Raw genomic sequence first — 12,829 nt, forward strand, 5'->3', positions numbered from 1 at the left:
ATGTTTATTGAACTAGTTTCTCGAACTATGCTATGTTTGAATTATTTATTAACATGTTATGAAAGCAAAGGAAATGTTTCACTCTATATTGATGGTAGGGCTGACGAGCCTATAGTTTATGGGCCATCAAAAAGGGTATATTTTTATGCCTTAAAGGAGGAGGATTACAATGAAAGTTGTTTCATATAGACTGTTTCGTCTTAGAGCAAAGAGGTTTAACACTGCTTCTTGCTACATATCATTATCTTTCAAAAACTATGCAAAAGTTTAATATTTCAAGTTTCATGTTACGAAATGACTGTTTATTGCTAAATGATATTCAACCTTTAGTTTTTTCTTAAACTATTTATGAAAACCTTGTTTTATAAAACCATTGCTCACTACATCTTTTGACTTACTCTTTCAAAATGTTTTTCCACTTTCTAAGTATAAATTGTGAGTCTGCGTGCTGAACATACTACTGTCAATCCAATCGGTTTTCATTTATGAAAGGAAATAATTTGTTGAAAATGGTGTCACGTTTTGTAAAAATTATTCTTATGCACATTTTATTTTTACCTAGTATTTGTAAAAAGTTACACTAATGTGGGTTACACTACTATTTTAAAGTTTTTATCAAGTTAAAGACTTCCGCTCACAATTATTTTATGTTTTCAGAGCTTGATGGTTTCAGTTGACATCATGCCACCTTCCAAGTCCAAGTAGGTGATATGGGAGGGGTGTGACATACAGTGCCACTCGCCAATTCTTCAAGCTCTACACACTATAAGAAAAGGGGATCTTTAGACGTACAAAAGCGTCGGAAGATATATGAAAAGCCGTCGAGAGATCTTCATCTAATGCATAAATGATCGTCGGGACCAAGGTAAAAAATATTTTTCGGGAGAGGATCTCTCGACTCACAATATACGGCGTCGAGAGATCCTATACATATTTTCGATGTCGTATATACGGTATCAAGAGATCTTCAATTTTTTTAAAAGAAAAAATACCTTCTATTTAATAATGGAAGGAATATAAAAAAAATAATCCTTAAAGCAAAATAAAGAAAAAGAATAACAATGGCTTACAAGGGCTAGGGGCAGTGGATGAAAGTGAAGACTGAACGAGGGACGAAGGTAAAGACCGGACGATGAACGAAGGTGAAGACCGGATGGTGGACGGCGGTGAGATTTTGAAATCTCTAAAGAAATTAATTCATATAGCAAAATAAAGTAAAAAGAAAAAATAAAAAAGAAAAAAAAAGAACAATGGCTTATCGATGACAAGGGGTAGCAGACGAAAGTGAAGATTGGACGGCGGACGAAGGCAAAGATCGGATGACGAAGACCAAACTATCGATAGTGAAGGGATTCCAAAATCTCTTCTTCTCTCTCATTTTTCAACTGTGTGTCTCCCTCTCACTGTCGTTTTTTACTGGTTTGAAAATAAGTTTACAGATCTAAAAAGATGGGTTTTAAAGGGGAACTCCTGTACCGATCAAGGTGCATCAAGAGGGTCTTAAGCAAGTCTAATGCCATTAGGCATGGCGTCAAAAGAAGTTAAATATATTAAAGAAATTATAACCTTCTCCCAATGCCATGCATAACAGCGTTAGGAGAAGGTTATTACTTCTAAAAAATTAAACTTTTCCCCACGCCATGCATAACGGCATCTGGAGAAGTTTAAAATTTTTTAAAAAATTAAACTATTCACAACGCCATGCATAACGACATCAAAAAAAGTTTAAATTTTTTTTTTATTACATTACCTTATACCGATGTCATCTTATGTTGCGTCGGGATTGTCAACCTTTTCTGACGAAGCTTCTACGACATCAGGAGAAGCCTTTTCTTTTGACGTCACTTATCTTGACATTCATATTGTGCGTCGGGAAATATATATATATTCTTGTAGTGACGAACAACTTTTTATTCCACACATATGGTGTCACACCGCATCCCGAAGCACCTTCTCACTAAGCCTGAGATGTGGCGTGAAGTTGACCGTCATCATTCTTCTTCTTACAATGCCCATCAATCCTACTTAACATGTAGCTCTTATCTATCTCTTTTCATTAAACTTATACATAAAATGCAGAAAGAAAAGTCTTACTTGAAATTAATGAATTCAAATCTTTGTAAAACATCCCCTGGTTTACCCAACCAATGAACAACTTATTCAATAGTCTTATATAAACAAAATGAAGTTCAGAGTTCCAACCATGGTAACACCAAAACAAAACTCAACAAATTCAAACCTTTATACTATTCTATTACAGGCAATGACAACTACATCATCTATTAGCTTGATTACAATATATCATGCATGCATGGAATAAGCCGTACAAAAATCTAATCAAACTTTCAAAGGATTAGTAGAGCGTTAATAGGCACTGGAACCATGATCTCTACTTGCAAGGGAATTAAACATTGGACAAATTAGGTATAAAGCTCCGTGAGTGACGACTTTTAAAACAAAGCATGATAAAGAAAACCTTGAGCAATGTAACTTCTTTTCAAACTTAGCTTTCAACTATCTCTTTTTCTTTCTTGCTATACCTTGAACTCCTTGTATCTACAGGACGAAACTCTAAACACAAAAATCTAGGTGCCAGTAGCATCCTATCTCGCTATAGATATCATGAGATGAAACATATAGGCGTACATACAGGCCCTCATCTCTTACCTAGTCTATGTTATGGAAACTCTTAGCATCTACTAGATATCCTCATCACACACCTTTGTGCACAGGATAATCTCCCCCATAAAGTTGCTATCAAATCAAGACATCTCGGTATAGACTTATGCATATTCAAAAATCTCATGCTAAAACTTTAACTTACTTAAATTAGCATGCTTATGAAAAATGATTGCATTGAGCAAGTCTCAAATCTAGCTTTGCTTTAAATAATCTATTTGATCAAATATTTGCAAAAACTACGCACCTCCTAAATTGCTCGTCCTAAGGTGCGTGAGGGTGTTTGAGGCTTTCTAGTAGTCTGTCAAAGTGGATTTTCTTCTAACATATCCTTTAGTTTCTTGAGGGTGGTTTGATGAGCATTGTCTGTGTTATTTATGGTTGTTTGAGAATCAATGATAAACAAATTCGATTGGGTTTTGGTCTTCATGTATTTTCGATGACGGGCGTAAAACCAATGATGGTTGAAGTGTGCTTTCAGTTCGACGACGTTTCAACGGTGAAGCAATGAGTGGTGCCCTAGGTCTGATCCAACCTTTGAACACGATCTGGTTAAGAAGTGTTGTAGGGGTTGAACTGGAGAGTATGAACTAAGTATAAGGATAACCTATTCGGCCAAAAAGTGAAGAAATTAGTCCTTTTGATAGTTGGTCGGTGTGTGTTATGGGTAAGCCGACTAGGCCTGGGATAAATGGTGTTAATAGGCTTCAAACAAGCACGATGGTTGGTCCTTGTGAATTTTCATGGCTTTAGCATGTTCTACAATCTAGGAGTGTGGAAAAAAATGCGATGGACTTGTATAGACAAAATGGCCGAATGGAAATCAGGTGAATGTTGGACAGGTGTCTTCAATTATAAATTCTTTAAAGAGAAATACGGGATGGATGCTTGTGTGGATTTGATGGAAAACTCTCATAAACATTCATCGTAGGCCTCATTATTTGGCTCGGTATCAAACACATGTCTTCCTTTTAGTCCCCTTGCTAAAATAGGTTCAGAGGTTGTAGTTCTTACACTCGAGGAGATTGTGGCAAAAGGAGTTAGGATCTGGGAGAATTCTCTAGTGGGGTAGATTGTCATTGCAAAAATGCCCTATGTTGTCATTTAAAGGCTAATTAAGAGATTTTGGGGTAAAATTGAAATGCCTACCATTACGATCCTTGAAAATGATATCATTTGCATTCAATTCAGACGATTGAAACCTATGGACTAGATTCTATCTCGAGGCCTTTGGCATCTTGGTGGAAAATCCATGTTTCTTCATAAATTGACTCCAGGTATTGTTTCTGAAACTTTTATTTTGATTTTGTACCTGTGTGGATTAAAATGTGTAAGATCCCTATGGAATTGTGGACTGAAGCGGGTCTAGGCAAGTTGCTGACTTTTATAATTTGGCCACCAAGGTAAGATGTAGGTTATCATATGCGAAGGTATGTGTTGACTTAAATTTGAATTCCAATATGCCTACTGAGATTGCAATTAATCTAAGGGGAATGGATTTTATTGAGTGGTGAGTGGAAACCCTAAACCCTACACCCTAAATATTTCTTTTAAAAAAGCATTCAAGAAGTCTTTTCTCCGCCAAAATATTTCTTATTTTTGGTAATTTCCCAACGAGCTTTTCTCAAACTAACAAAAATTTTAGTGGCTGACACATACAACACCAGATTCTCAACTCTCACTCCAATGGCTTCTCTTCACCTTCTTCAACCTCTCACTTTTCTGTCTTCCCATTCTGCCCCTCTCTTTTCCCAATATTCCAATCCAATCAGTTTCAGACCCTCCTTCCCGAAAAACCCCTTTCCACTGAAGAAATCCCTCACTCTTTCCTTTGCTCTCGCCGAATCTGACTCCCCCAAGTCCTTACCGCCCGACCCCCAGCTTCTCCTTCAAGAATTGGCCGTAAGTATGGCCTTCATCTCAAATTTTCTCCTATCCGATTCCTTGACTTCATGTCTCATTTTCTGTTTTGATTGTAATTTTTTGTACAGGACGGTTTTGACCTTTCAAGAGATTACTTTGAGAAGCTTCCCCGTGATCTTCGTCTTGATGTACGTGGTATATATTTTTTTTTTGGTTGTGTTGTCGAGTCATTCTGTGGTTCTTTCTTATTTTTATTTTTTTTCGTGTTTTGTGATTGAGAGTGAATATCGATAATGTTTTACATGTGAAGCTCAACGATGCTGCTTTTGATCTTTCTAATGGACCCGTCATTGACGAGGTATTTTCTCTGTTCTGCTAGCTTGTTAGGGCTGTTCACATCCATTTTGGTTTCATTATCTTATTAGAAATTGTGCTTATTGGTGATTTCTTTACCTTATGTTTGTAATTACTTTTGTAGGTTTAGTAGTGCCGATTTTCAAAAGTTATTCCAAAATACTATTCGGAGCTGGTTTCAAGAACTGAAAGGCCTGTGTATATTTCGGTTAAGACTTCAAAAGTATTTCTAAAAAGTAGCAAATGTAACTAAATAATTGTCAATTATAAGCATAGCTTGATTGTTAAAAGGCAAAGATATGGTATTATTCGTTTAGGTAGAAGCCATATGTTTGAAATCTCAGATAAGTAAGGGGCGTGATATGACCTTGATAAAGGGCTAAGAGGTCATGGATTCATTCTTTGGTGACTACCTACTTACAATTTAATATCTTGCAAGATTCTTCATATCCAAGTGTTGTAAGGGTAGATGGGTTGTCATGTGAGATTAATGGAACGTAAAGAAAAAAATGTAACAATAGTATTACCAAGAAGTAACAAGTTAGAAACAATTATTATGGGAAGGTTGTCACAATAAGTTGGCACCCTCTCTGCAGCGCATGCTTTTTTTTTTTTTTTTTTTTTTTTTTTTTTTTTGATTCTCAAGCTTTTTGTATTGTAAAACTTTCATAATAAGATGAATTTTTTGATTTTCAACTCTTGAGTCAAAGTAAATGTGAATTATCTGATATAAGCTTGTGATGTACTGTGAATGTTGAATTTCTGCTCCAGTGTGGTCAAGAGATGGGAGAAATATTGCTAAATCTCTCCCGAGCTTGGGAAGCCGCTGACACCTCCACTTCACATGCTTTAGTAAGCAAGTTCCCTACGTTGGTGCAATCCTTGACAGACAATTACAAGTCAGGCAAGAACAGGACTCAAGAAAATTGATGCTCAAGTATTTTGTGAAAAAATCACTGTGACCCTTGTTTGGTCTCTCTATTTAGGATTTGGCAAGCGTTTGATATCTGCTGGAAGAAGGTTCCAGTCGATGGGACAGTACGGTCAGGGTGAACTACAGAAGGTACATCCTAAACTCAAAACTATCTTTTTTCATAAACAGAGCTTTTATTATGTACATCAATCATATTGTGAGAAGTCTGAAGAATAGGATTCCATAGGATCTCATTATCCATCTATAGTTTGTTTATACAAGTCAATTTTATGTTGATAGTTTTTCCTATGGTCTACATAATTGGAAACTTAATGATGTTTATGCTGTGTATTCCTTCTTGAAGTCAATGAAATATCAACATGCTGGTGGATGTTTGTTAGACCCCCTGTTATTTTACAATATAGTAGAAAAGGAAAGAGAGGAATAGCACCTGTGAAGGAAAACTTAGGCAATGAGAAGGGGACCGTAGTGGGGCCCAAAGTAGTTTTAGAGATTTTGTGTCTGTTATAAGAAGAAATTTGGTGAGGGAGAGGGGGTGTGCATTTTGTAAGAATTCTGTTTCATCTTTGAGAGAAAGGATAACAGAAAGGGAGGGAGAGTTTTACTTGAATTTTCATTTCATGTTTCCTCGAATTGATTGATCATTCAATTCGATCTTGTAATTCGTTCATCATATCCATTGAATAAGAACACACTATCTTGGTGATCATCCCGGTGTTCTATTACCTATCTTGGTGATCATCTCGGTGTTCTGTCATATATCTTGGGTTCCATCATTTTGGTAGTATTAGAGCTTCTTTTCCTTGGGAAATCAAAAGAGGATGGCACAAAAATGCATTGAAGAAAAATTGAAGATGTTCGACCAAGAAATATCAGGAATCCAAGCGGAGCTGCACAAACTACCGACCATTGAAGAAAATCTCATGTCCTTAGCAAAAAGTATTGAGAGATTGGGAATGCAAGCCGAGAAACAACAACAGCTGTTGTTGAAGTATGTCGAAAGTATGGCGAAGGAGAAATCGACGATGAGCGAAGGAGTAACAGAATCTGCAAGTCAAGGATCAGCAATGGCAAAAACGATTGAAGAAGGAAGTACTCCAATGAAAGAAATCGGAAGCGAAGGACGAACAACGAAAATAGAAATCGAAGAAAACCTAAGTGATTGAAGCAAGTTGAAGAAGGTCGAAATGTCGATATTTAGTGGTACTGATCCCGATTCGTGGCTATTTCAGACAGATCGGTATTTTCAAATATACAAACTAACCGATTCGGAGAAGCTGATTGTGGTGGTTATTAGCTTTGACAGAGCAGCATTAGATGGGTACAGATTGCAAGAAGAACGCAATGCGTTTAAGGACTGGGCGGGTTTGAAGCAAAGGTTGTTGGTTAGATTCCGATCAGTCAAGGAAGGTACAATCTGCGGAATATTCTTAGCGATCAAATAGGAGTTAACCATGGAAGAATATTGAAATCTTTTCGATAAACTGGTAGCACCATTACCGCAATTACCGAAAGAAGTTTTGGAAGAAACCTTTGTAAATAGGCTTACTCCATGGATTAAGGACGAGCTTGAATGCTGGGGACCTTTTGGGCTGGCGCAAATGATGAAATTGGCCCAAAAAGTAGAAAATCGGGAAATCACGCGAAGAGAGGCAAATTTAAAGGAGAATATGTAAGATCCAATCTCACTATTGTAATCATAAATCTGTTAATTTGATGAATATGAATGAGAATAAGTCTGGAAATATCTTCCTTATGAGGACAATTACTTTAAGAAGGGTGACGGCCGATGAAAATCGGCAAGAAGGTCCAGCGAAAAGGCTTTCTAATGCTGAATTTCAAGCTCGAAGAGATAAGGGATTATGTTTTCGTTGTGATGAACGTTATCATGCTGAACATAAATGTAAAGCTAAAGAACAGAGAGAGTTACGAATGTTTATGGTGCGAGAGAATAATGAAGTGGAATTATAATAGAAGATGATTATGAGAGGAATAAGGAGATGAAGTCACTGGAGGTAAAGGAAGACGTTAGGTTAATTGTAGAGGAGGTAAAGGAAGACGTTAGGTTAATTGTAGAGTTATCTATAAACTCTGTAGTTGGTTTATCCAATCCATGGACCATGAAAGTGAAGGGGAGGATTAAAGGAGAAGAAGTGATCGTGTTAATTGATTATGGCGCCACTCACAATTTCATATTAAGAAAATAGTTTCAGCCTTGTAGTCGCGAACGAAGGAAACTGTAAGGTCTTTAACCTGAAAATCAGTAAAATACCCAAATAAGAGAGAAACAGAGACATCACTCTGTAATTTTTACATTGCTAATCCAAAATCAGTTCACAAGGAAGCTAAAAACATCAAGAACAAATAAGGAAAAGTAGAATGGAGACCCAGCTCCTTAGACAAACTTCTCCCAATAAAAGCCACAACAACCTTTACTACAAAAGCCCTATTTCCCAAATCCCTAAATATTCTCTCTTTATACTCACTCAAAACCGTAGGGCTCAACCAGGTGAATTCCTCTATTTCAGGAACATGTCTAGGCGTCCCAGCTGATGTTATTCCCTTCTTGCCCTTCCTTTTATAAATGTGTAATATAGGAGGTCTAACAATTCCACTCGGTTAAAAGCTTACCTTGTCCTCAAGGTGGAAATAAGGAGATTGCTAGTTCATCAAATATACCAATGCTTCACTTTTCGACAACCCTTCCACTGCATCGGCCACTGATTTGCTCCCTGGTAACTATTCTATCTCACACCTAAAACCCATTTCGGATAGACTTGGAGCTCAAACTCTTCTGTAAGTGAAGGGGGCAATGTGTTGAACTCTTTGTGTTTGCCCTAATAAGCTTCAGCTGTGAAACATTTGAAACATGAAAAACATTGTGCATATTTGCCTTTGGTGTTAATTCCAGTTGGTATGCCACTTCACCAATCCTTTCCATAACTTTATAAGGGTCATAGAACTTGGGAACTTACCGAAGGTTTGTGAGCAGGTATGGAGAGATTGCAGCTCCCTTAACCAAACTTTGACAAAAGAATTCCTTCAAATGGAGTGAGGAAGCTACGGAAGCCTTTGAGAGACTAAAACAGCAATGACCACCATCCCTATCCTAGCCCTACCTGCCTGGTCTCTTCCATTCATTATAGAAACTGATGCATCTAGAATTGGATTAGGAATCGTGCTTTCCTAAAATGGTCATCCTATTGCGTTTTTTAGTTAGAAACTGTCCCCAAGAGCCCAAGCTAAATCTATATATGAGAGAGAACTGATGGTCGTTATCCTTTCCATTAAAAAATGGAGACATTATCTCTTAGCAAGGAAGTTCACTATAATTTATGACTAAAAAGCTTTGAGTTCTTACTAGAACAGAGAGGGGTCCAACCATAGTTCCAAAATGGCCGACAAAGCTTCTTGGATATGATTTTGAGATACTTTACCAACCAGGGTTACAAAATAAGGCAGTCGATGCTCTCTCCAGAATGGAGTCATGCCCGAGACTTAATACTCTGTCCACCCCTAGAATTGTGGATTTAGAAGTGGTACTAAAAGAAGTGGAAGAAGATGATGAACTCCAGAAACTTATTGAAGATTTGATGGAAAATCCAAAGGAAGAGAACAAATGTCAATGGGAGAATGGAAGGCTTTTATACAAAAGGAAGGTTAGTGCTATCAAAAAACTCTGCGCGCATCCCTAATTTACTACATTACCTTTCATGACTCTATCTTAGGGGGTCATTTTGGGTTTATGAGAATCTACAATAAAATAAGTGGAGACTTGCATTGGAAGGGAATGAAAGCAGATGTAAAGAAATACGTGGAGTTGTGTGACACATGTCAGCGAAACAAATATGAAGCAACCAAACCAGTCGGATTGTTAAAGCCCATCCCTATCCCTGATTGAATATTGGAAGATTGGTCTATGGATTTTATCAAGGGGCTACCTATGGCAGGGGGAGTCAATGTCATTGTAGTTGTGGTTGACAGAGGAGCAGATACGCCTGTTTTATTGCTATGAAACACCCTTTTGCGGTTAAATAAGTGGCTACAACTTTTATTGATAAGATTGTGAGGAAGCAAGGCAAACCGAAGTCCATAATTACAGATAGTGATAAAATTTTCCTCAGTAACTTTTGGAAGGAGCTGTTTGCAACCATGGGCACTATACTGAAAAAAGCACTCCTTTTCATCCTTAAAAGGATGGACAAATTGAAAGAGTGAACAGGTGCCTTGAGATCTACTTGAGGTGTTTTTGTAATGAGCAGTCGAACAAATGGGATAAGTTTCTTCCTTGGGCGGAGCTATGGTATAATACTACCTTTCATGCCTCCACGAAGACCACCCCATTCTAGACAGTATACGGGAGATCACTACCTCCTCTGATATCCTATGGAGATAGAAAGACTCCCAACAACGAAGTTGAATCATTGTTGAAAGAAAGGGGTTTAGCTTTAAAGGCTTTAAAGAAAAACCTATGTGTTGCTCAGAACCGAAGGAAGAAAATGGCTGATCTTAAGAGGGGAGAACTCAAGTTTAAAGTGGGGGAAGAGGTGTATTTGAAGCTGAGACTGTATAGGCAACGTTCATTGGCTAGGAAAAAGTGTAAGAAACTTGTCCCTAAATATTATGGACCCTACAAAATAACAAAAGAAATTGGAGAACTGGCTTATAGATTACAGCTACCACCAGAGGCTGTCATACATAATGTATTTCATATATCTCAATTGAAGTTAAAACTGGGGAAACAACAGGAAGTACAACACCAGCATCCCACATCCCATTCTGACCGAAGAATTTGAGTTATAGTTATGGCTTGAGATAGTTTTGGGGATTCGTTGGAGTAAGGAGCTGAAAAGCAAATGAATGGCTGATCAAATGGAAGGGATTACCAAAAAATGAGGCCACATGAGAATTAGTGTATCTAATGAACTAGCAATTCCCTACGTTTCACCTTGAGGACAAGGTGAACTTGGAACCGAAGGGTGTTGTAAGGCCTTTTATTATTCACACGTATAAAAGGAAGGGTAGGAAGGTAACACAGGAAACCAATGATGAGGGAATGACGTAGTAGAAGATCATGTCTAGTGGGCCCACGGAGAGGAAAGAGAGGGAGAGCTATAAATCAACCCTTTTCTTCATCCGTGGCCTATAATATCCTTATGGGATAGGGTAGCTAGGTTTTTTCTATCATTTTCTGTGAAAGGCTGTTGTAAGCTTTCGAGGTATTTTCCCAGTCCCCATGTAAAGGTGCTGGGCAAGTTTTATTGTTTTTATCTTCTTTATTTCATCTTGACTACTTATTATCATCTTTTTGGCTGAAATATATATAAATAACAGAGTACCATTCTTGTTTTTGCCTGTTGGTTAGGATTTCTTTTGGTTTATATCGTTAGAATCCTAACAGTGTCTCAATTCAAGAAGATGCTAGGGGAGGATACTGAAGTGCAGCAGATAGTTTCATATATATGTCTGAAACTCATGAATGGAAAGCAGTACCAGAAGGAAGTATTTGGCTACAAAAAAAATGCATTAGGAGTGTCGGAAGTACTGATTAGTTGGAAAGGCTTACCGTGGCATGAAGCTACATGAGAAATTTGTGATGAATTCCAACATCAATTTCCAGACTTTCACCTTGAGGTCAAGGTGGATTTGGAGAGGGATTGTAATGTTAGACCCCCTATTATTTTACCATATAGTAGAAAGGGGAAGAAAGGAATAGCACATATGAAGGAAAGCTTAGGCAATAAGGAGGAGGACCACAGTGGGGCCCAAAGTCGTTAGAGACTTTGTGTCTGTTATAAGAAGAAATTCGATGAGAGAGAAGGGGTGTGTAGTTCATAAGAATTCTGTTTCATCCTTGTGAGAAAGGATAACAGAAAGGGAGGGAGAGTTTTACTTGAATTTTCATTTCATGTTTCCTCGAATTGATTCATCGTTCAATTCGTTCGTCATATCAATTGAATAAGAACACACTATCACGGTGTTCTATTGCATATCTCGGTGATCATCCCAGTGTTCTATTACCTATCCCGGTGATCATCTTGGTGTTTTGTCAGATATCTCGGGGTTCCATCAATTTTCTTCAAAAATGGAAAATGAAAATCAATTGTAATTATCTTCAGTACAATATTTTATCATTCAAGTTTTTTTACTTTTCTTGAAAGTGTTCACAATTATAGATTGCAGAAGTAATGAATACAACTGGAAAGCTTCTGTCTGCATCCTCTACTCCTAAAGTAGCTGAAGAGCCCCAGAACGAAACCAGAATGTTTAAGGTAGGTTTGAACTTTACATTAAATTCGATGTAATATATACTTTGCGGATAAACCATTATTTTTCAGATATGACTCAAGATGAACTTTACTTAAGTAATATTGTTCAAAACTTCAGTTTGGAGAACTTCAAGTTGAACTGACCGCTGATAAAGCGAACATTGGTGCAGCAATTGGTTTTGTTTTCGGGTAATCACCACTCATATAAGTAGATCCTTTAATTACTTATTCATTTATCAGATGACAAGAATATCCTTTTCATGTTTAAAATGTAAAATGCAGAGTAATTTCATGGCAACTGAGTCAGGGTGTCCAAAGTATTCGTGAGAGTTCTCTGCAGTATGCAAATGAAAATGCTTTACTTCTAGCCAAGGTACTACAACCATTAATTTGAATGTTATGATTATTTTGATTCTTTTCGTTCAATGCTGAATGAAGATGACTGATATATACTCCAGTCTTTGAGAGGTGCTCTACTTGCTGTTTCGTACACATCGGCTGTATTGTCTGCTTTCACTACCGTGGGATTAATCTTACTTGCTAGACAACTGAAATCAAAGGAAGAGTAAGCTTGTCTTAATTATTTTCCTCAACTCTTGTAAATGTGTTGTATTTAGTCGAAGAACTAAGCTCCTTGCTGGGCCTTTTACTAAAGAATTATATGAATCTATCTATGTTCATGGCAATAATCTTGCTCAGTTTAAAAATAAGAGTAGCTAATATTCACCTT

The 12,829-nt window shown here is 37.3% G+C and overlaps 1 protein-coding gene across 1 annotated transcript; it reads left to right on the top strand.

Moving 5' to 3' along the window:
• The first annotated feature begins 3,727 nt into the window (after positions 1-3,727).
• LOC103487250 (uncharacterized) lies at positions 3,728-12,829 on the top strand. Its single transcript, XM_008445512.3, has 9 exons — positions 3,728-4,581; positions 4,671-4,730; positions 4,853-4,900; positions 5,668-5,800; positions 5,883-5,959; positions 12,007-12,102; positions 12,218-12,288; positions 12,382-12,472; positions 12,558-12,829. Exons 1-9 carry the CDS (start codon positions 4,366-4,368, stop codon positions 12,666-12,668), a joined length of 903 nt encoding a protein of 300 aa, XP_008443734.3. The 5' UTR covers positions 3,728-4,365; the 3' UTR covers positions 12,669-12,829.

Source organism: Cucumis melo, chromosome 2, assembly GCF_025177605.1.
Source record: "Cucumis melo cultivar AY chromosome 2, USDA_Cmelo_AY_1.0, whole genome shotgun sequence".
Lineage (NCBI taxonomy): Eukaryota > Viridiplantae > Streptophyta > Magnoliopsida > Cucurbitales > Cucurbitaceae > Cucumis > Cucumis melo.